The sequence below is a fragment of the Plutella xylostella genome, chromosome 11 (assembly GCF_932276165.1).
Source record: "Plutella xylostella chromosome 11, ilPluXylo3.1, whole genome shotgun sequence".
Lineage (NCBI taxonomy): Eukaryota > Metazoa > Arthropoda > Insecta > Lepidoptera > Plutellidae > Plutella > Plutella xylostella.
In genome coordinates this window covers 867,399-890,018 of record NC_063991.1, presented here as the reverse complement: position 1 = coordinate 890,018, position 22,620 = coordinate 867,399, and the positions used below count along the sequence as shown (strand labels likewise).

Below are 22,620 nucleotides of genomic sequence, written 5' to 3'. Positions count from 1 at the left end.
GCTAGTTGGCTTATAATTTTGAGACTTCGATTAAAAAATTGTCTTCGGTGTTCGATATTCGAAGTACATTAAACATTAGTTCGAATGATACACAACAGAATGTTGATATACCCGCGTTCCGTACCCGAAGTCACTTTGTAAAGGGAAATCGGGATTGTAAAAAAACGCGGGATTAGAAACGACACAACATAAATGATACAGGACTAAAGTCGTAGAACAAAAGTTGTTCAGCCCCCCTACTTTTGAAAGGCCATGTATTGCGCCTGTCTTGCGTTATCAACATTAAAAAAATCATAACTTCTCTTCAAAATCGATTTAACAAAAAGTAAAAATACGTAAATGTTCATCAAAATAAGGCTTTTTTTTTAGAACCTAGCGCTAAGAACCAAGTACCCAGAATGTACAATTTATATTAGATTTAGGCCGGAAAAGCCTTTTTTGACCTTTTTGCAAGTTAACTTCTAAATTGTAGGCATTATATATTATTATTGTTTCTAGGTTCTCCAAATAGGCATTATCTAGATGATTATGTTAGTATTTTTACTTTTAGTTAAAACGCCTCTGAAGAGAAGTTATGATTTTTTTATGTTGGGAACGCAAGACAAACGCAATACATTGCCTTTCAAGAGTGGCACCACAGAATGGTCCCCCTCTCTCTCTAGGCTTTATGTAACAACACACTGTATAAAAATTAATCTTAGGTGTGTGTAATAAATAAATTAAATTAAAATTAATTGGGAACATTCTTTCAGGCTTACACAGCTTAGTATTTTACGGAAATTAGAGATTTACCGTTCACGCTTCAGCGGTTTCAGACTGCAATTTTCCTCAGCAAATTATTTACGAAAAAAAAAACTAAACAATTTGATTGTGCATTTCCGACGGCTGTTTCCGTAAAATTATCCAATTTAATAAAAAAAAAACATTTAGGCTATATAATACCTACATATAATCAGATTTTATTAAAATTAGTTCTGCCATTTTTGCGCCAACAGTAAAATCATACTCATACAGTTTTGCTTGTATGTTTAAATTTTAATAATCGCATATCAATATCGTATCAAGTATAATACTTTTACCGAAAGGTTGCCATTAAAGGATTGCTCTTAGCGATAAGACCTACATCATCATCACGACCCATTACGTCCGCACTGCTGGGGCACTGGTCTCCTTCCAATGAAGGAAGGGTTTAGGCCTAGTCCACCACGCTGGCCAAGTGCGGGTTGGTAGACCTACATACTATTGCTTATGTAGCCTGTATAAGAATCTTTCATATTCGATGTCCAATCAAACTACTTATATCATATTTTCCGCTCTACACAATTCCGTCCTTCGATCCTACTCAAAAGCGTCCATGACAAAACTCTATCTATCTCTGTCGCACTCACCAGCCACCTTGCTCTTGTCACTCTGCTTCTCATTCTGTCTGCTCTACATAACTCCGTCCATCAATCCTACTCAAAACTACCACAGCAAAATTGTCCTGTCAAGGAATTTACAGTACAGGCTGTCAATAAAAGCACTATCTGTTCCACGCAACGCTTGTCGGGGACGCTTAGATATTTATGTATTTTGACCAGGGTCGAAGGACCGACTTGCGGCCGCTATCTATCTCTGTCGCACTCACCGGCGGCCTTGCTCTTGTCGGTCTGCTTCTCATGCTGTCTCTCTCTGTCGTGGTGGTTCTGCTGCGGCTCCGCCTTGTCCGTCCGGTGCTCCTCCAGAGGTTTGCGGTCCTGGTCCTTTGGAGTGAAAAACAAATAAGATTATATAAAGAAATGAGTAGTTCGTACAAAAATTAGGCGCAAAGTAGGTAATAATAATAAAAAAGATGGAATACAAAAAACAAAGTTGAACAAAAATATATATTTGGCGTAAAAATTGAAAATATAAAGAAGGTATACTTACAGGTGTCGCAAAGGTGATAAGTATGTAGGTATACCAAGCCAAAAGAGGAGGAAGAATTTTAAATAGTCATAGAACAAAAGTTGTTTTCATTGACCTCCTGGGTCACTCCCTTTCGGCTTAGTATACTTACCACTTTTGTAACAGCCTGTATGTGTATAAGCTGAGAATTTTTGAATGGTTAGGAATGATTTAAATGAAATGGCCTGGCCTTGCGGCATGGGTCCGTTATCGACATCGATAAACTCTGCGACTGCGCGCGTTCCACCAATGACATCGCCGTATTTATAGCTAATCCATATCTCGACGTTTATCTACGTCGATAACGGACCCGTGCAGCGGAGACTGGAGTTGTAAAGTAAATAAATTGTCTTCGGTGTTCGATATTCGAAGTACATTAAACATTAGTTCGAATGATACACAACAGAAATATTGCTATTACCCAAAGGTTGGACCAAAATCACTTTAAATAGGGAAATCGGAATATAAACCTTTGGGTTGGTGAAAACTTAACATAATACTGTATTTAAAAAAGTCTATTTAAGTACATACACTCACGAGCAATGAAAAAGTTCCCACCCAAACAAACCCAATTTTTTCAAACATTTAATTAAAAATTTGAACAAAATATTATGGTTTTAGTTGATAATATCCTGATGCTCTGTTAAAAGTACTTCAATGTTGCAGAAGGCGTCATTAAGCTAGCCTTTTTCATTTAGGAGTAATTGCCCGTGAGTGTATAAATGGGGATACCCAGACCGTACCGTACCTAGACCGAGCGTAGATAAACGCGTTTAATCCAGGTTTCACCAATCTCATGGCCGTGTTAATCGGAAATCGTGTTAGGTATATACGTAGTGACTACTAGTGACGTTTATCTAAGTCGATAAAGATGCCATGCAACGGGTACAGAAAGTCGTCCGATAGGTTTACCAATTTACATACCGCGTTTCCATTATGATGATGCGAGTCTGAGTCCTGGGGCGGGGGCGACGAATGGGAGCGCGCGCCCGCCACCGCCGCGCCGAGCGTCGGCCAATCACCGATGTCGGAGAAGTCCGATGCCTGCGGGACGACCAATGGGGTTAGAATGTTGTCACTTACACTGGGTGATGCTTGTGATAGAAGTTTGGGAAGATGTTTATATGAGAGCTATTATAGAACCTTAAACGTAGGTTATCTTGTGATTCACAGTGAAAAATAATACAGCTGCCGCTACACCGGTTCGTTGTTGACGAAGATAAACACTACATCGCGATTCGCCATAAATACGGCGCTGTGATTGGCCGATAACGAACCCATGTAGCAGCCGTAGGGTGTTACTAAAGCGATAAAGTAAGCGGAAAGAGAGTCAAAGAGTCACTTTTGCTGTACGACTATTGGAAATTCGCGAAAAAAAAACCAGTAAAATGCCACGTACGTTACCAACAGTTTAAATTTTTTTTAACAACAAATTTTCAAAATTTGTAGAACGAAAGTTGTTCTGAATGTCCTAAATCTTTCGGCATACTATAACACTTTGCAACACCGTGTATAATACCTCATTTTGTAGATGATCAAATACCAAAAACAAAATGGAAGCTTAAACTGACAGCGTGTCTTTTATACAGTGCCACAAACTTATCTGTTCCGGTGAGAGCGAACTAAATTGATCCATATCTCATCACTTACTAATGAATTGTATCATTTTAAAGATAAGATGGGTATATTGACACCGCAAGAGCGAATTAACAATACGAGCAATCTTAAAATCTTATAGAATTAAGAAATATTACACATTTACGTGAGCTGTCACCGGAACAGATAAGTTTGTGGTACTGTACTTTTATACGAGTATTCACTGCGGCTATGGCTAACCTTGTTTGAGGTTCTGATAATTTGATAACCTATTTCTAAAAGTGGGTCAGTGTTGCTGTCTTTACAGTGCGACAATGCTAACTTTGCAACAAAAGCCAGTGCCAAGATCAAAATAAGTTAAACATATATTTTTTTATCTATTACTTGTTGCACAGTTAGAGTTGCCGTACTCTATGTTTCTGTACACTCTCAAAGGTTACCCGAGTCGTAAAGTACAACTCGGTCCATGCAAGAGTGAGTTAATATGCCCGTATTGCGTAACCCAATGTCTCTATTTTGTAGAGAAAAGAGGCCTAAAATACGGGGTAAGTTTAAATAACAAAAAAAAAACCTAAGGACACAAAATTTCAATTTACATTCGTCCAAATATAATAGGCCCGTTTGGACAGCTACATAAATTTGCTATTTACTCTTGATTTACTTGATGAAATACATAAAAAGATAAACAATCTGGCTTATTATATTATAACGGACGAAAGAAAAATAACTTTTACAGCACCAAAAGTTAAGGTTTGACACCAGCTGTCATTCCATACATTTTGGAGCTGTCCAGACGGGCCTCTTATATTTCGACGAATGTAGCACTGTTTAAATTTGAATGCAGCTATTCTGAAGATACAAACGTAAAATTGAGCACAGTCAAAACATAAAATTCTATGTTTGAAATTAAACTTTATGATTGGTTCCCCAAACCTTATTTTACAAATTTGAAATTTATGTTTGGGCTGGGCTAAAATTTAAGTCAGTGCCTTCAGAATCGCAACCAGTTATACCCCATCCACACGCTCGGCGAACAATGGCAAACAGCAAACACTGACGTGTGGATGGGTGTTTGTCGTTGTTTGCCTGTTTGTGTTTGTGTTCGCCAGTGTTCGGCATCGGTGTCGGTTTTTCTTGCCAGATCAAAGGATGTTCGGCAAACAGTTCGCTACGTATCCACACGTCTGGCAGCGATCAGTATGCGCGCTAGCATTGCGGGAGGCGGACGTATCAACTTGCTACACTTTTTCGTTGGCGCGCATTTTTTTTAATGTATGTTCACCGATTACTCCGCCGTTTATGAACCGATTTTGAAAATTCTTTTTTTTTTTGTACTGGGTTGAGCTCCCAGGTGGTCCCATTTTTTTTTTCAGAATTTTATCTCACCCCTAAGGGTGGGTAAAGGGGTAAAAACAGGGTATGAATTTCCATTTTGGACACATATTAACCGATTCTAATGAAATTAAAAACATAAATATAGTTCTTGTAACAAAAAAATATGATGGTGACCTTGAGCTGATCTGATGATGGAAACGGAAGGCAGTCAAGGGAACTCCTCAACGGTATATAGCAACTACCTCGTGTTTAGGCTTGAATGATTCGTATTGATTAGTAGGACTTTTTGATATCATTTGCATCTTACTTTTGATTAAAAATTATTGCAAATAAACCAAAAACTATAAAATAAAATAATAATTAAAAAGAAGAAGTCAGTTTTTTTTTATTATTATTATTATTATTATTCCACCATCGTCTTTGCTTTCTTCTTATTTTCCTTTTTCTTTCTCTTGCTTTAATTTATATAATAAAAATATGTCAACCCGAAAGTAATAGCTCGTCGTCCGCCGTGTTTGCCGGTTCGGAATGTTATGAGCGTTCGCCGAGCATGTGGATGGCTGTTTGTGTTCGGTGATTGTGGTTGGTGTTTGGGACTTTGTTTGCTGTTTGCCGTGTTTGTGACAAACAACAAGCGTGTGGATGGGGCTTTACACCTTAAAGCTAATACACAAAACCAAAAATTTAATACACCTTAAAAACTAATTAATAATTATACCTGGCCACACTGGTCCAATTTATTCCAATTTTTCCGCGACCGGCTCTTCCTGCGTGTGGCAACCCCAGCTGTCATACTAACACACGGCATACACTGCTCTATGGTCTTTTATATGGCAACACTTTAATCACCTTCGCGCCATTTTGTTTTTTAATTTTGATACTTTATTCAAAATAGCGGATGTAATTATTAATGATTGTTTGGTGAGTTATTGGACGATAGACATTTTGATCTGGTTCGAATTCATCTGTGTTACCACAAAAAGCATGTTCAACGGGTGTTTTCTATGTATTTGACGACTATAATAAATTTAAACATCTGTTGAACATGCGTCTAGGTCTCGAGGTTAGATCCGAAATGTTGAAATGCATTTTATACGTGGATTTGTTTCTGTTATAAATTATAATATTTTATCGTCTACGGAAGAAAAAATATTGTTTAGAATGCCGTTTACATTGACCTACTTTCTACTGATCTACTATCACTGATAAAATTCTGCACTGGCTGGCAAAGCACCAGCAACACAATCCCTTGCCTTTCTTATTCATTTCTCGTTTTGGTATTGATAGCTAAAAAGGTAAATATTGTATTCAAATTATAAATTTAGTTTTTAAGACGACCGAATGGCGTATTGGTTAGTGACCCTGATTACAGAGCCGAATGTCCCGGGTTCGATTCCCGGATGGGGCGTTTAAACACAGATATTTGTTCTCAGGTTTTGGATGTGCCCGTAAAATGGCAACAGGCCCGCCCCCTATTAAATTGGGACTAACATAACACTGGCGAAAAGTGGGTGCAAGTAATGCACCTCTGCCTACCCCGCAAGGGAGTAAATTAGTACAAGGTGTGAGTGTTTTTTTTTTTCTTTAAATATCGGGGCTGGCTTATTGTGGTTTCATAAAAAAAAATTTTGCTCCTTCACAATCGACATGACTATCAAATTATCATTATCTTTCAAAAGTCAGTCCATTTTATTAACACATTCGCGGCTTCAACATTGTAAAATATTTTGCAAAGGTGAAACGGGTTCCCACTTCCTTCATTTAATTCTGTAAATGTCACATAATAAGATCACAGTCGTAATTAATAAGGATAACGTTTTTTTTGTATAAAAATATTTAAAGTTGCAACTTCCTTACACCTTTTGTCTTATCCGGCTAGGTATTTTTCGTTTTGGATGCAGTTCATTGCAAAAAATAACAATAAATACATACTTACATAATATACAGATAACATATAATTATGTATGTTACAATATTAGTGATCAAGCTAATATGCTGCTGCATGGTTGCCTGTAAAACATCGCTCTTAGCGCTTACCGTTCATTGTTCATAAGTTTTTTTTTACTATTTTGCTAATTAGGTGACCAATAACAGGTGGTACCGTCAGCTAACTGGGTACTTATATTAGCTGTCATTTTCACACCTGAGAACCTTAAGTTGAGCAGCACTTGAGTATGCAATGCTGTATGGATGGGTAAATTGCCTTACCGGACTTAATTTCGTGCTAACATAGACTGACTCATGTGAAAAACTGTGCCTAAAAGCAAAAAAAAAACGTTCCGCATTTGGTTTATTGTCAAATCGTTTTAAGTTTTAAGTTAAACCTAGAGTCTATCTATAACAGACAGTAGTTTTAGCAACGATAACGATAATAGCAATAATTAAAAACTAGATGGAGTGTCAGCGCAAAAGAAACGTCTCGACAAATAACACGCCACTTCTGCCACTAAGGGTCTGTTTCACAATGTCTGGTTAGTGGCTACCTGACGGATAAAATACATGCTGTCACTCTCTGTTATTATTTTTTAGACAGTGACAGCATGTATTTTATCCGACAGATAGCGACTAACCAGACATTGTGAAACAGGGGCTATTAAGCTTATTTTGAAGTAGTTCGGTTACAAGATTTGTGACTTTATTCATTGGTACAATCATAGAACAACACGGACTCGGGTGACCATTCATACTCAATGGGTACAATGGTTGTCATTAGGTTTAGGTTGTACTTAAAACGGTTTGACAGTAAACAAAGTGTGCTCAGTTTTTTGCTTTGTTCGTGTATTGTTAATCTAAGCTACGGACCCCTTGAATTCGGTCGAATGGCGTAGTGGTTAGTGGCCCTGACTGCTATGCCGAAGGTCCCGGGTTCGATTCCCGGCTGGGGCAGATATTTGTTTAAAGACAAATATTTGTACTCGGGTCTTGGGTGTTGATATTTATATTTAATATCTATCTATCTATGTATTTGTGTAGATATATCAGCTGTCCGATACCCATAACACAGGCTCTGCCTAGCTTGGGATCGGATGGCCGTGTGTGAGATGTCCCCACATATTATATTATATTATTATAAATTTTCCGCAAACGCTCGGTATAAACATTAACATAAAAATAATAAAAATGTTGTCACAAACAGCCTTTTACAAATAAAATGTCAGCCGAGAACCGGTCTCCAATAGCATTTCTAGGTTACCGCAATATTGAGATACATTGAGTTGGGCAATTTTTTGTACACTCCACTCCAGTAACGACTATGCCTGTGGCAATATTTTTTTATTTATTTAATTATTTATTTCACAAATATATAATAAATGCACAAAAGGTGGGCTTAATGCTAAGAGCATTTTCTACCAGCCAACCTATAGGAGGTACAGGAAAACTGGTACAAAGATGTGCAAATAAATAAGAAAGATGAAAGAACTAAAAACGTCACTTAATAATTATCTAAATAATATTTATTTTTACTTGTGCTTAACACGTTTAATGACGGAGCCTTTGTGAGATGGTGGTAGTGTAATAGGTATTATGAATAATCGTAAAAAAAATCATTTCGATTGACACATTTAAAAGCCGATATAGTAGATATAACTGGGAGCATAGCCTTGGAACGGATGACTGAACCGATTTTGATGAAATCTGCCATAAGAATAGTGTTGATTCTTTATGCTTTTCACTGCACTAAGTTAAGAATTTAGATACCAAATAATGTGTAAGTATATTTTAGACTTAAAGGTATTTATAAAAATATACTTCTCTACTTTACTCTCTTTACAACACCAAAGGTTGAAAGAGAACGCTATTAGCATTAAGTTAGCCTGTGTACGATTTGTTAATATGCAAAATAGCATTTAATAATTGTTATTATGTTAATAGCCACCGTGTTTTTTTATGTATTGTTAGCCTAACAATAACACCTTATATCAGTAATAACGATGACTAACTATCATTTCAACACCCACGGACCGCCGCCGCCGCCGGTGGCCTCCCGTCAACGCGCAGACAGCGTTGTGACGCTAAACCAACGCAACGCAACGTAAATACATAATATAATAAACAGTCCAATCGGAAACTGTCCTTTGGATAACTCAATTTTAAGGTTAATCGAGCAACTGTCACTTTCGTTATGTGTCCGTGAAAGTGTTAATAAAAAAAGTCAACATTAATTTTAAATTCACGTTTTAAGTTCTAAATTTATGTGTTATACGAAAATATATTTGTGTTGTTGATTCTTAGGCACGTTTGAACAATGTACTCTTATGTAAATAAAAAGTAACAAACATTTACTTTATTTACATGTAATCAAACTCTTAAATATTGACACCAATCCCTTATTAATTGACCGGACCGTACCCGACTACCAGTGTTAGGTCTTTAGGTCAACCGTAAGCCCTAGGCACTTAGGCCGCGCCTAAGACCTGCACTGTCATTATCATTTACCTGGCACTATTTCTAATTACGCCCGCGGGCAGATACAACAGTCACTACGCAGATAACCTAACTATTTACACAACTATTTAATTGATAACAGTTCTAGTAACGCACGTCACACACCGGAAATCGACAGTTAAAAAACCACGCATAAAACCACACTCTAAATTCGAAATTAACACGTTTTTTATCGTTTAGAAATTGCAGAAAATACTGCGACAAACTCGCTCGATCCGAGACTCACATGACTGACGAAACATACGAGACATAACCTCAAAAGTCGCCGTCATTTTTCCATGCGCTAACGCGTGGCGATCGCAGCCACCACGTGGCGCCTGCGCCGGTATAGCCGTCTCGCTCGCACCTGTACGCGCGTCTCGCTCGCACCTGCCGAGCCCACGTGATCGAGCGAGCGATCAAAGAAATTGAATTCTCGCTTCGCTCGGTCAGAAGGATAGACAGTCACGAATTTGAACCATATATTTTATCCAAAAATTAGTGAAACAGGCCCTAAGCCTAAGAGGGAAACGGTATAGATAAACAACAACTTCTGGGCAACATTGAAAGAATGTTAACAACAATGGGTGAAATTCTCGAGAATATTTTGTATACATTGATTTATTGTTGCTTAGTAAGTAAGTTTAAAATATTATCATCATCATTTATAACGCGTGTGTGACATTATTGGTTGTTATGTTTCAAGTGAGAAGGACGGGGGAAGGTTTCTCTCTCACTCTACATGTAACTTTTATCACAATTCCAATTAATACCAACGATAGGGCGCTTTTGTTACACCTGAGCTATTCAAGAAACGCTGATAATCTTAACAACCGTTCAGTATCGGCCGATATCAATCAGCCCTACGTATTACGACATAGAGTTCAGTTTCGTACAGCGCCAATTATACTGCCAACGTATTATCGACCTTGAAACTGTGTGCCCAGCGTTTAATATTCTCGAGGGTCACTCTATGCTGACGAAATCCGAACGTTTACAGTCGTCGAATATAATAGGCCCGTTTGGACAGCTCGAAAATGTATGGGATGACAGCTGCTGTCAAATCTAAATCATAAAAAATCTAAACAATAAGTAACTTTTGGTGCTTCAAAAGTTCTTTTTTCTGTTAGCCGTCAAAAAACAAGCCAGATTATGTGTCTTTTTATGTCTGTTTCATCAAGTAAATCAAGAGTAAATAGCAAATTTGTGTAGCTGTCCAAACGGGCCTATTATATTTCGACGACTGTAATACATCGAGATAGAGTCGTGGCTCGCTCCGAAACTTTCTTTCGTATTATAGAGAGACCTTAATTGTTTAAACACAGATATTTGTTCTCAGGTCTTGGATGTGCTCGTAAAATGGCAATAGGCCCGCCCCCTATTACATTCGGACTAACATAACACTCTGGCGAAAAGTGGGTGCAGCAATGCACCTCTGCCTACCTCGCAAGAGTACAGTAGTACAGTAGTACAAGGCGTGAGTGCGTGTTTTTTTTTTTGTTTTTTATAGAGAGACCCCCCTGGCTCTCAGCCGTCGGTTTGACGTACATTACGTTTATGAAGTTATTAATAGCCCGCCCGAACATGTGATAAGACTTTAGTTATCTTGCTGGCAAAATGTGAAACGTTTTTAATTTGTGAAAAAAATTACAATTGAAATAATATTGATCGGTTCATCGATTTGATCTGTTTTAAGTTATAATATCTGTCGAAGAACCGATAACCCATGTTTAAACGTGGACCGCGACTAGGCAAACGTATTGTGGGACGCCCTCCGGCTAGATGGGGTGACAACTTGCGAAAGGTGGTACTTATTGCATCCAGTTGCGTGCTTTTGGAGGCCTATATACGTTCATCAGCGGACTTCTATAGGCTGAAGAAGTAGTTATATCAACATATCTTTTAACCTTAAAATAACAATATTAACCACTCAGAAATGTCCCTCTCTCAATCGCTATAGCTACCATAGATCCATTTATTTTTTCGCCGGGTAAACCCTTTTTGTTAAACCACCTCAAAAGCTTCTTGATTAGTGTTGGCGTTGCGCGTGCCGCTCTCCCGGGTTCGATACCCGGCGCGGGCGCAAAAAATATTACTGGTTTACTTTGGCAAAACGCTGTTATTGGTCCGATGATTTGCGAAACGCACCAACCACGGCTTTGCAAAGTTTGTGTAACGTTATAAGATTTAAACTCGATCAGAACACTATGAAGTCATAAAAAAGAGATTAGTTTAATGTTGTAATAGCTACTTGTAAATATTACAGAATTTTTAATCGCATAGCTATCAAATTATGCTCAAGGAGTTTCATTCGCCATTTCTTCTCCTTAAGGAAATGGTGGAAGACTCATAATAGTATGACTATCGGACAGATAATCAAATTTTACTTCGAATAAGCAACATTTGATTTGATTGGTTTTAGTTCGATTTTACATCACACTACCTCAAATCACCCGAATGTGCAAATTAGTCCTAGCGTGAGATGTCAATGAATAAATATAGGTATCTTGAAATCTTGTTATGTCACAAGACGAGATTGCACATTAATTTACACCTTTCGTTAACAAGAAAAAACACATAATATATCCTTGATTAAAAACCCTTCTTTTTCACTTTCACGCAACGCATTAATGACTTAATAGTCCATATTGTCGTCGAGATAAAATCCAAAATCGTCTAGAAATGTGAAATTAAATAACTGGAGAATAACTGGTTTGCGTCCGTGAACTTTTTGTGAGATATCTTTCCAACCAAACGCTATTCTGCTGTATAGCAATAGCAGACATGTCTATTCTATTCTGAGAGAGGGCGAAGTCCCTGTACGTGGCTCTCTCGAGTGGAACCTTTGTACACATCACCTGGATTTCAGCTCAGCCAGCCTAGCTCCCGAGTAAACTGGGGTAGCAAGCCAGGGTGTTGCAATAGCTGAGATAGGCGCTCTGTTGGTCCAAGAATAGATAATTTATATTTATTTAGCTATTTTCGAACAACAGCAAATTGAAACAATAGGTTCAAGAAGCCAAAAATATGCTTTGGAAAAAGAGTTAATTTTATAATGAAAAAGGGAATCCTCCCAAAAGCGACACTTCGTAGAAACAAATTCTCTGGTTTCTTTCGCGAAAATGGTTAGGAATTCCGAACCGGCACGCTGTATTGTGAATTGTGATTGTGAACCACGACAAAACAAAACTTGGTACAGGACAAGTGGCTTCACACATTCGTACCTTGTCAAACTAACATACGATGCTGATACAACGTCAAACGCCGCGTAAAACTTCGGAACTGAGCTCCAGGCTTACACAAGCAAACAAAAAAAATTAGATTGCTATAAGCAATAAGGCCGCCTTTTTGTACTGTTTTTAATTTGAAGTTTTATTTGTATGTTGTTCTATTTTGGTGCAAATAAAGAGTATTGTATTGTATTGTACATCTTTTAAAAGGGTTTTACGGTGAGGTTTCATTCTGGAGCTTTCTACCACTGTAAATCGTCCTCACCCTACTGTACGAAGAGGGGTGTTATAGGTTAAACTAGCGTTTCTTAGCTCAGATATTTGTTCTCGGGTCTTGGATGTGCCCGTAAAATCGCAATAGGCCCGCCCCCTACTACATTGGGACTAACATAACACTGGCGAAAAGTGGGTGCAGCAATGCACCTCTGCCTACCCCGCAAGGGAGTACATTAGTACAAGGTGTGAGTGTTTGTTTCTGTTTTTCTTTTCTATGCTCTACGTTCGACCAACACGGATGTGCACAATCTTGGTATTCCACTGATTGTGTGTAAACAACGTTTGTGTTTCGCTAGCATAATTGAGTTTCGTATCACGTACGCACTTTCGTTAGACTCCGCTTCCGTTCAGATGTTTTAATCCTAACTTAATATTATAAATGCGAAAGTCACTGTGTCTGTCTGTTACTCTTTCACGCCAAAACTACTGAACGGATTTGAATGAAATGGTCTAGATCCTGAGAAAGAACATAGGCTACTTTTTATACTGGAATTCCCATGGAAAATCTTTTTAAGGCGAAGCGAAGCTCGCGGGAACAGCTAGTAGGCTATATATATTTGGTTAGGTGTACCTAGGCTTAAACACTATTAACGTATCATCGGGGTCCGTTGGACGTATAACATTGACGACCAAATGGTGTAGTGGTTAGCGACATAGCGACCCTGACTGCTATGCCGAAGGACCCGTGTTCGATCGATCCCAGCCGGGCAGATATTGAAATGAGATATTTGTAGGTACTGAGTACCTTTCACAACAACCATGAAAAGGCGAAAAGTTGGTCCCATAATGAAAGTTGTTTAATAAGACCAGTACATTCACCTGTTACTGATAAAATACCGCCCTTTATACAGAGTGTTGCAAAAAGGGTATACTAAGCCGAAACCTACATGTGCAGCATGCATGGTACATCTTAGCCCGAAACTTAGTTGGTCACGTGACTGTTTACTGTGGTGTGGAGAATGTTTTTTTTTCGCGAATTTTAAAATTCTGATTTCAGTTTCGGGCTTAGATATAACATGCTGCACATGCTGGTTTCGGCTTAGTATACCCTTTTTACAACACCCTGTATACAGTGTTGGCGTCGATTCAAGCTATGCAAATAAAGCGTGTTTTAGTTTCGTTCTGTCAAAAGATGCTCGGTAAAGGTCAGCTGATTTAAAACAACATTATACTGTTGCGATGAGTTTTATACCTACTTACTACCAACCACGTGCTTTTAGATAACCTCAATCATACATACATATACATATTATTATGCACTCACGACTGTAATCCGCGAAGGGGTAGTCAGAGGTGGCTCACAAGTGAGCCACCCACTTTTCGCAGCACATTTGTACTCACGTGATAGGTTGCGAACCATATCGCCGTTTTAGAATAAGTACAATGCACTTAGGATACACATCTAGCATCTAGATGTGCAGGTTTCCTCACGATGTTTTCCATCACCGTAAGAGCACGCTATATATCGCCATCGGATAAGTACAATCCTCAATCATCATTTAATTTATTTATTTATTAACACTTGTATGCTAAAGGCAGTTACAGTTAGTACCTAGTAAAGTAATTCTACAAAGGCGTATTGCCAAAAAGTCATTTCTTCCATCCAACCTTTGACTTGTAAAGAACAAAGGTACTATTGGAAACTCTTTTAATAAGTACAATAAATAAAGTTAATTCACAGATAAAACATAATTATTATAAGGCCGACTGGTGTAGTGGTTAGTGACCCTGACTACTGAGCCGATTTTGCTGGTTCGATTCCCAGCTGGGGCAGATATTTGTTTAAAGACAGATATTTGTACTCGGGTCTTGGGTGTTGATATTTATATTTAATATCTATCTATCATGTATTTGTGTAGATATATCAGCTATCTGATACCCATAACACAGGCTCTGCCTAGCTTGGGGTCTGATGGCCGTGTGTGAGATGTCCCCACACATATTATTATATTATTATTATTAATTATCATTAGATGACCTTTAATCGTCCACTGCTAGACATAGACCTCTCCCAAGGAGCGCCACAACACTCTGTCATCGGTCTTCCTCATCCAGCCACTGCCGGCTACTTGTCAACAGTCATCGTTTCATCCGAGACATAATAATATACAGGATATCCCATAAGTTAACTTAATCCCATTAGGAGGTGATACAAATCGTCATTCTAAGCAACTTTTGTTCTTGAGAAAATTATTGTAAACTACACTGCCGAGCAATGAAAAAGTTCCACTCACAAAATGCAGACAACAAACGATCCAAATTTTTCCAAAGATTTAATTTAAAATTGGAACAAAATATTACTGATTTTAGTTGGTAATATCCTGATGGTCTGTTAAAGGTACTTCAATGTTGCAGAAGACGGTATTAACCTAGCCTTTTCCGTTTAGAAGTAATTTGATGCTTTTCTCAGTGGAACCTTTTCATTGCCCGTGAGTGTATTACTTTAATTACTTTATTATTGTAAAATTATTGTGGCTCCTTTCGTGAACCTTGTGTTTTTTTCCTGTTTGTAATATAATATCCTACATAATAATACTATCTATACCTTGTTTCACGGGGAAAGACATCTGACAGAACCCTTATTACAATCGAATAAGGATTTTGTTTGTATCAGAGGTCTTTTATCGTGAAACAATGTATAGATAGACTGTTTACTTGTAAAACCGTATGTTTTGCTAAAACTGAAATAGAAAACCCACGTCAATCTGCTTAGGAAATTTCGCTTTTCATGGAGTGATTTTCAGTCACGAGCCACGACAGGTGCATAACAAATACATTATTATGTATTAGGTACATGTATGTACAATGCATTATTTACTACCACCACAACTAACTTTTATGTGCATAGTTCAGTAGGTATGTCTATGTACCTACCGAGTTGCAGTTGTTATGATGAATATGTTATGTTAGCTTCGCTTCTTTCTCAGGGATAAAAAGTAGCCTCTGTTCTTTCTCAGGGTCTAGACCATGTGTGTACCAATTTTCATTCAAATCCGTTCAGTAGTTTTGGCGTGAAAGAGTAACAGACAGACACAGTTACTTTCGCATTTATAATATTAGTTAGGAAGTTAGGATTATAGGATTTATTTCTGAAACGATTCAGATTGTGATAACATAATACTTTGAGGATTAACATTATTTAACTGCCAATTTTGTTAACTGTACATCTGTCAATTAAGACATACTAAGGGCTTGTTTCACAATGTCTGGTTAGTGCCTACTTAATGGATAAACTACATGCTGTCACTGTCAACAAAATAATAACAGAGAGTGACAGCATGTATTTTATCTCACAGGTAGCCATTAACCGGACTTTGTGAAACAGGGCCTAAGTCGTATGAAAGTAGAGATAGATAGAGTAATAATTATTGCACACAGTAAGTAAGTAATTTGTGAAATGGTGGTAGAGTAATATTATGACTAAAAATTCTACGTCAAATAAACGATATTTCAATTAATAGTACACCTGAACCATTCCAATTCAGTGAATAAACTTTCCTGTGATTGTAACTTACATAATATATGTTTATTTTGCCAAGCACCCCCTTGTTGCTCCTAACCAGCCTTAAGACACCCTGATACTATCATCACGATCACGACCCGTCACGTCCCCACTGCTGGGGCACGGGTCTCCTTCCGATGAAGGAAGGGTATAGGCCTAGTCCAACACGCTGGCCTAGTGCGGGCTGGTGGACCCCAACACAAGCAAGCTAGTTCTGAGAGAGTTGTCGGGTAAGTGAGCAACCCGACTGTCAGATGTTTTCAAGCCGCCCGAAGGCCTCTGTCTGACTAGGCTTAACGACTGCTGCCGAAGCAGCAACCGGGATACTAGTAAAGCATGTATTTTAAAAGGTTTTTTTTTTTTAATTTCATTTGACTTTTTAAACCAGTTCGATCTGGAAGCGATATTTAAGTGAACAATTTACATTTAACATTTACAAAAATGACAACGGTGCAGACGACCTTGAATATGTTTATCGCTTGAATAAAACAATTTCTAGGTATATTATGTATATAGCTGCGTACGTATATACCTACTAAGTACGTATTCGCAATAAATATAATACTGATTAATCTGCTAAACTGTGTGACGGGTTATTACGCTACTAAATTATGATAAAAACATACGCTTTAATCTTCCGATTAGGCGAAAACAAATTAATTTATAATAACACGGCTAAAGCTAATCATACTATTCCTATAATCACATATAAATAGTGACAGACTGTCTCCAAGTGAACCAACTCACAAACGACGCGAATGAAAACATATTTTCATCAAGAAACAGGCAATGCATTCCGAATCAACACCAGAACAAATCCACACACATAAAAAGCGGCAAACATTTCTATAAAACCCGAACCGGCACACAAAAACACAACACTGATTGTTGATTTTATTGATTTTCGAACGCACTAAAAACAAATCCTCCTTGCACGGAAAACGCACTTTCGAAAAAAGAAAACAAACGTCAAAACAAAAGTCCTGTTGCTCCCGCGGGAAATTCGAATTCGGAATTTCACAGTTCGGAAACGCTGTACACGACCGGGCGGCCAGTCACACGGCCAGTAACTGAGCCAGTGTTGTACCGCGCCTAGCGACGGAAGCAAAGAACAAAATACCTAACAGCCAGGTAAATAACATGTTGATTTCGCCTCGCTTGCATATAGAGTTTAATGCGGCAGCTGCCAGCGTTGCGAATAGAAAAACGATATTGCCTAATCGATACAAGAGCTGCGGTGTTGGAGTTAATTATATTGTTGACTAAACTAAACGGTTATCACTGGATGGCTACAAATATAAGATGTCGTATCGAGAGTATTTGATAAGATTATGGCATGATGTAATAAAATACCGAAAGAGCCCCCTTATCCGAACGGAGAACAGTTTGTAAAAATTGAAGTTCATCAGAAAATTTTATATTTATACGATGAAAAAAATATATTTGACTTTGACTTTACCCGTTGTGTACTGAGCCGTAGGAACTATACCTACACCTTATCGATTCTAAAATAGTTAGTAAACATAATAAATTGATTACAATGACAACTTGCAAACAAATGCGAAAAATTGCATCACGGCTGAATGGTGTAGTGGTTAGTGACCCTGACTGCTCTGCCGAAGGTCCCGGGTTCGATTCCCGGCTGGGGCAGATATTTGTTTAAAACACAGATATTTGTTCTCGGGTCTTGGATGTGCCCTTAAAATGGCAATAGGCCCGCCCCCTATTTATTACATTGGGACTAACATAACACTGGCGAAAAGTGGGCAATGCACCTCTGCCTACCCCGCCAGGGAGTACATCAGTACAAGCTGTGAGTGTTTGTTTGTTTTTTGTTATACATTTTTATGAGAAGTCCGGATCTTACTAGTACGCACATCACTAGCGTCTAAACTATGGCCGCTGTCGTCACAGCGAATTAAATCGTGTTTTGCGCAGCAAAGTCTGACCAGAGTGACCATGAGACGACATTTTGATCGAATTATATCACGTCGAAATTAACATGACAAACAAATATATTCAAAATGAACCAGTAATGGACGACTAATGCAGCGAGGGCCCAGCTTTGATTACCGGCCGTTTCCAAGCTGTTACATAAAACACAAAGACTATAAAAAATAATGATTAATGGAATTATTTGACAGACGGGTTGGATATATCCAAATACACACAATAACACACGGCACAAACATTTTAAATACCAAAAAAACATATATTTTAATTTAATGTCTAAAAAAAATATGTTCCCCGGTTGGGGATCGAACCCAGGACCCTCGGCAGAACATTCTGTCGCTAAATCTGTGACGTACGGTTGCCACAGTGCTAAAACCGATTGTGTTTTATTTATATTTGACGAAACTATTTCAAATCATGGTCACTATACGTCGCCAAAGTCTCATCACAATGGGATCGTTCTATACTGAAAGCTATAGATACTTGTTTATTTACTAGCTTTTTTTCTCTCAAATTTAGTTTTGCCTACAGTGCGTGTAATAGATTTTACGTTGAAGAATAGGCCTCTTTTTTTAGGGTTCCGTAGCCAAAATGGCAAAAACGGAACCCTTATAGTTTCGTCATGTCCGTCTGTCCGTCTGTCCGTCTGTCACAGCCGATTTACTCGGAAACTATAAGTACTACAGTGATGAAATTTGATGGGAATATGTGTTGTATGAACCGCTACAAAAATATGACACTAAATAGTAAAAAAAAGAATTGGGGGTGGGGCCCCCCATACATGTAACTGAGGGATGAAATTTTTTTTTTCGATGTGCATACCCGTGTGGGGTATCAATGGAAAGGTCTTTTAAAATGATATAAAGTTTTCTAAAAAACATTTTTCTTAAAGTGAACGGTTTTTGAGATATCAGCTCTCAAAGTCGTAAAAAGTATGTCCCCCCCCCTCTATTTTTATAACTACGGGGTATAAAATTCTAAAAAAAATAGAGGTGATGCATGCTAATTAACTCTTTCAACGATTTTTGGTTTGATCAAAGTATCTCTTATAGTTTTTGAGATAGGTTGATTTAACTGTAATTTTGCTGCTACGGAACCCTTTGTGCGCGAGCCCGACTCGCACTTGGCCGGTTTTTTAACACCTGTTTTTTCGCCGTTATAAACTACGGTTTATTCTTCGATTCGCTATCAGAAATTGTTGCCTAAGGGCTGATTTTTCAATAGCCAGATAAGTGTTATCTGTGGAATAAAATTGTTGCTGTCGCATCTGAAGGTTTGTATTAGACAGTGACAGTAACGATTTTATTCTTCAGATAACACTTACCTGACCATTGAAAAATCAGCCCTTAAACCGGCGGCTATGGCGAACTCACCTTACGGTTAAGAAAACGTGCTGTGGACAACAGGCACACCTTTCGACATCGTACGTATTATTTTCATAGAAATTCACACAATAGTTTTATAAGAGAAAAGTGTGTTCTGAAAGAAGATGTAGTGACAAGAGTAGAGAAAGGAATGCTTCGGTGGTTTGGACATGTGGAAAGAATGAATGATGATAGAGTGACAAAGGAAATATATAGAGCAGAAGTGAGTGGAAGAGTCGGGAGGGGTCGCCCTAGACGGACGTATGTCGACCAGATTGGCGACATACTGAAAAAGGGCCAATTTAAGAGTACCCGTAACCGACGAGCATGTATGAATGTGGAAGAAGCGAAAGAGGTGTGTCAGAATCGTGCCCAGTGGAAATCCGTAATCTCTGCCTACCCCTCTGGGATACGGGCGTGAGCGTGTATGTATGTATGTATGTATGTCACACAAGAGCGTCCAAGTAATCGGCATTGCCGACGCCACCATCCACATATCTCAGCATGCACAGGAACATCTACCTTCCGTCACCTCGAATAGACAAAAATAGCGTTCAGTATCCCACAACATTCTGTATCGGGCGACGGCGGCGGTCGGAGTCACCAAAATACATCCATCCGTTGTTATAGATTATTAACTACGCAGTATTACATCAGCTAGTGCACACTGGGAATCACGTGAATTGACCAATGCCTATACAGTGTGTTGTTTTAAGGACCCGACAAACTTTAAGGGTGGATTCTACGAGTAATTTCATCGAGAAAAAACACTCACCTTTTGGACCACCATGTTATACATAGAATAAGAGAATCCATACCTTCTGGTTGACTTTGGCAGTCTTGGGCGCCTTCACTATCGTCGGTTTCGGCGCCGGCGCAGGCACTGGTGTAGGTTCTGCCACTGAAAATAGGAAATAAATGTTAGTTTTCAGGAAGAAACATATTAACTTGGCATGTCTGGTGGGTTTATAGAAACAATTTTTTACCTGAAAATTTACTCATGGCGATAAATAAAGAGCAGGCCTAAACCCTTCCTTCATTGGAAGGAGACCCGTGCCCCAGCAGTGGGGACGTGATGGGTCGTGATGATGATGATGATAAATAAAGATTTTAAATAAAACTGACTACATTTCGATATAATATTATCATACCTATTCATGTAAATCGGAGAACAGTGGCGTTACAACCACCGAACATTAGCAATTAACAAATCTGACGTAACTTGTATGGATTTGACCGGCGAGCGACACTGCTTAAGGATTGCTTGCTAATTCTAATTCGGAAACTCATTTTATTAGTGACTTTAACGAGAAAACCTTAATACGAAACTAATCTTGCTATGCAGTTAAATAGCTATAGCTATAAAGGTTGACAAACTAATGTACGATATTCAAGTTAAATAATAAAACAGTTTATTTGATATAACTCAAAATGAAATGCTCACAATAGTTTCATTTAATAGCAAGGTGTGACCAATAATAATTATTTATACCTTACAGCAGTGAGCTATTCCTGACAAGTCAGTATTTCTAAAGCGATCGTGAATTCTTAAGAGGCCTGGAAGAGTGTCTGCCATTTGGAAACATATTTTTTTGTTGAAATGTGTAGTCCGCAAAAGTTAACATGAGATTTGACCTTGAAACACGCACCCCTCACGCCTCCCAAATACTTACTTGCCATCGTCGCGACGCTAGTAGGTCAAGTTCAAGGTCATGTCTCTATCTATCTCTTTTTAACTCTGTTGTTCGTAGAGTTACGGCTATTTATTAAAACTGTGAAGATTATGCTGTTACTGTGGCTCAGAAAAAGTATTTCTGTTAAAGTCTAACATCAAAAAAATCTCCATAAATTTAAACAGATAGAAGATTAACAATCGAAATACCTTGTAATTTAAAGTTATCTCAAGAGAGCGGTGGTAGCTCAGTCGGGTAGAGCGGTGGTAGCTCAGTCGGGTAAGCGCCCGCTTCTCACGCAAGAGATGCGGGTTCGAATCCCAGCGCTGACATGTACCAATGAGTTCTTTTAACTTAAGTACAATGTATACCATCGCTTTTACGGTGAAGGAAAACATCGTGAGGAAACCTGCATACCTAGATTTAGCACATCTAGATAATTATGTGAACCCACCAACCCGCAGTGGACCAGCGTGGTGGGAAATGGTCCAAGCTAAGGAAGGCAGTTTAGACCTTGGGGATATGCACAAAGGTTCCACTCGAGAGAGCTAGGTGCAGGTACTTACACCCCCCCAGAGAATAGAATAGAAGGTATCTCAAGATCGAAAAAGAAACGGCGAGCCACCCCGAATACGCCACCAGTGTGACCAGTGCCATTGTAATTTCGCAATTATTAATCAGAATAATCAGATGTAATTAATTTTAATTATCGTACGGATCTACCGCCGCTTGTTAATGCAAAACATGCCCTAATCGAATCTAGTAATTGCACTATGAAATGGTTCCATTTAGTGGGACTATGTCAAAGTAATATCCCAGTTCCAATCGGGATCTCAGATAAGATGCTTTTAGCATTAAGTCCACCCTTTGTACTTTTATTTGTAATATTTGTACAGTAAAGAGTTAAAAATAAATAAATAAGAGGTTCAGACCAGAATGCATTTTTAAATTAGATTTTCATACTTATGCATAACGGTAAAGAATCAATACAAAAATGGAAACCACTACAAGTAGTATAGCCAGAGTTACAATAACGATAGAGCGGTATACTACCATTTTCATATTGTTTCTTTATATACAGGCTGAGAAAGATGGGCAAATCCTACTTGAAGGCTGCAAACCCATCATAGATGCATGGGGTTTATGATGGAAGCCTCTCACCCATTAATACATTCAGTTAATAAGCCACTCGTCAGGACTTCTTTCTGCTACCCTTCCATGATCAGCAAGCCGCCTAAATGCCCGGCCGCGGCCTAGCGCAACGCAGCTTTAGACAAATAGTCAACTAGAAACTAGGGCCGTATACAGAAAGACTAGAAACTTATGAGCCCTGGTTCGGC

At 38.5% G+C, this 22,620-nt stretch overlaps 1 protein-coding gene across 1 annotated transcript in view; it reads right to left on the bottom strand.

Moving 5' to 3' along the window:
- The window catches only part of LOC105390045 (la-related protein 1), a 60,184-nt gene that overhangs the window by 24,243 nt on the left and 13,321 nt on the right, over positions 1–22,620 (bottom strand). The window contains exons 3-5 of the mRNA XM_048624229.1: positions 20,426–20,508; positions 2,851–2,970; positions 1,628–1,742 (exon numbers count right to left, since the gene is read on the bottom strand). Of these exons, the coding sequence (XP_048480186.1) occupies positions 1,628–1,742; positions 2,851–2,970; positions 20,426–20,508 (318 nt within the window). The remainder of the gene's footprint in view (positions 1–1,627; positions 1,743–2,850; positions 2,971–20,425; positions 20,509–22,620) is intronic.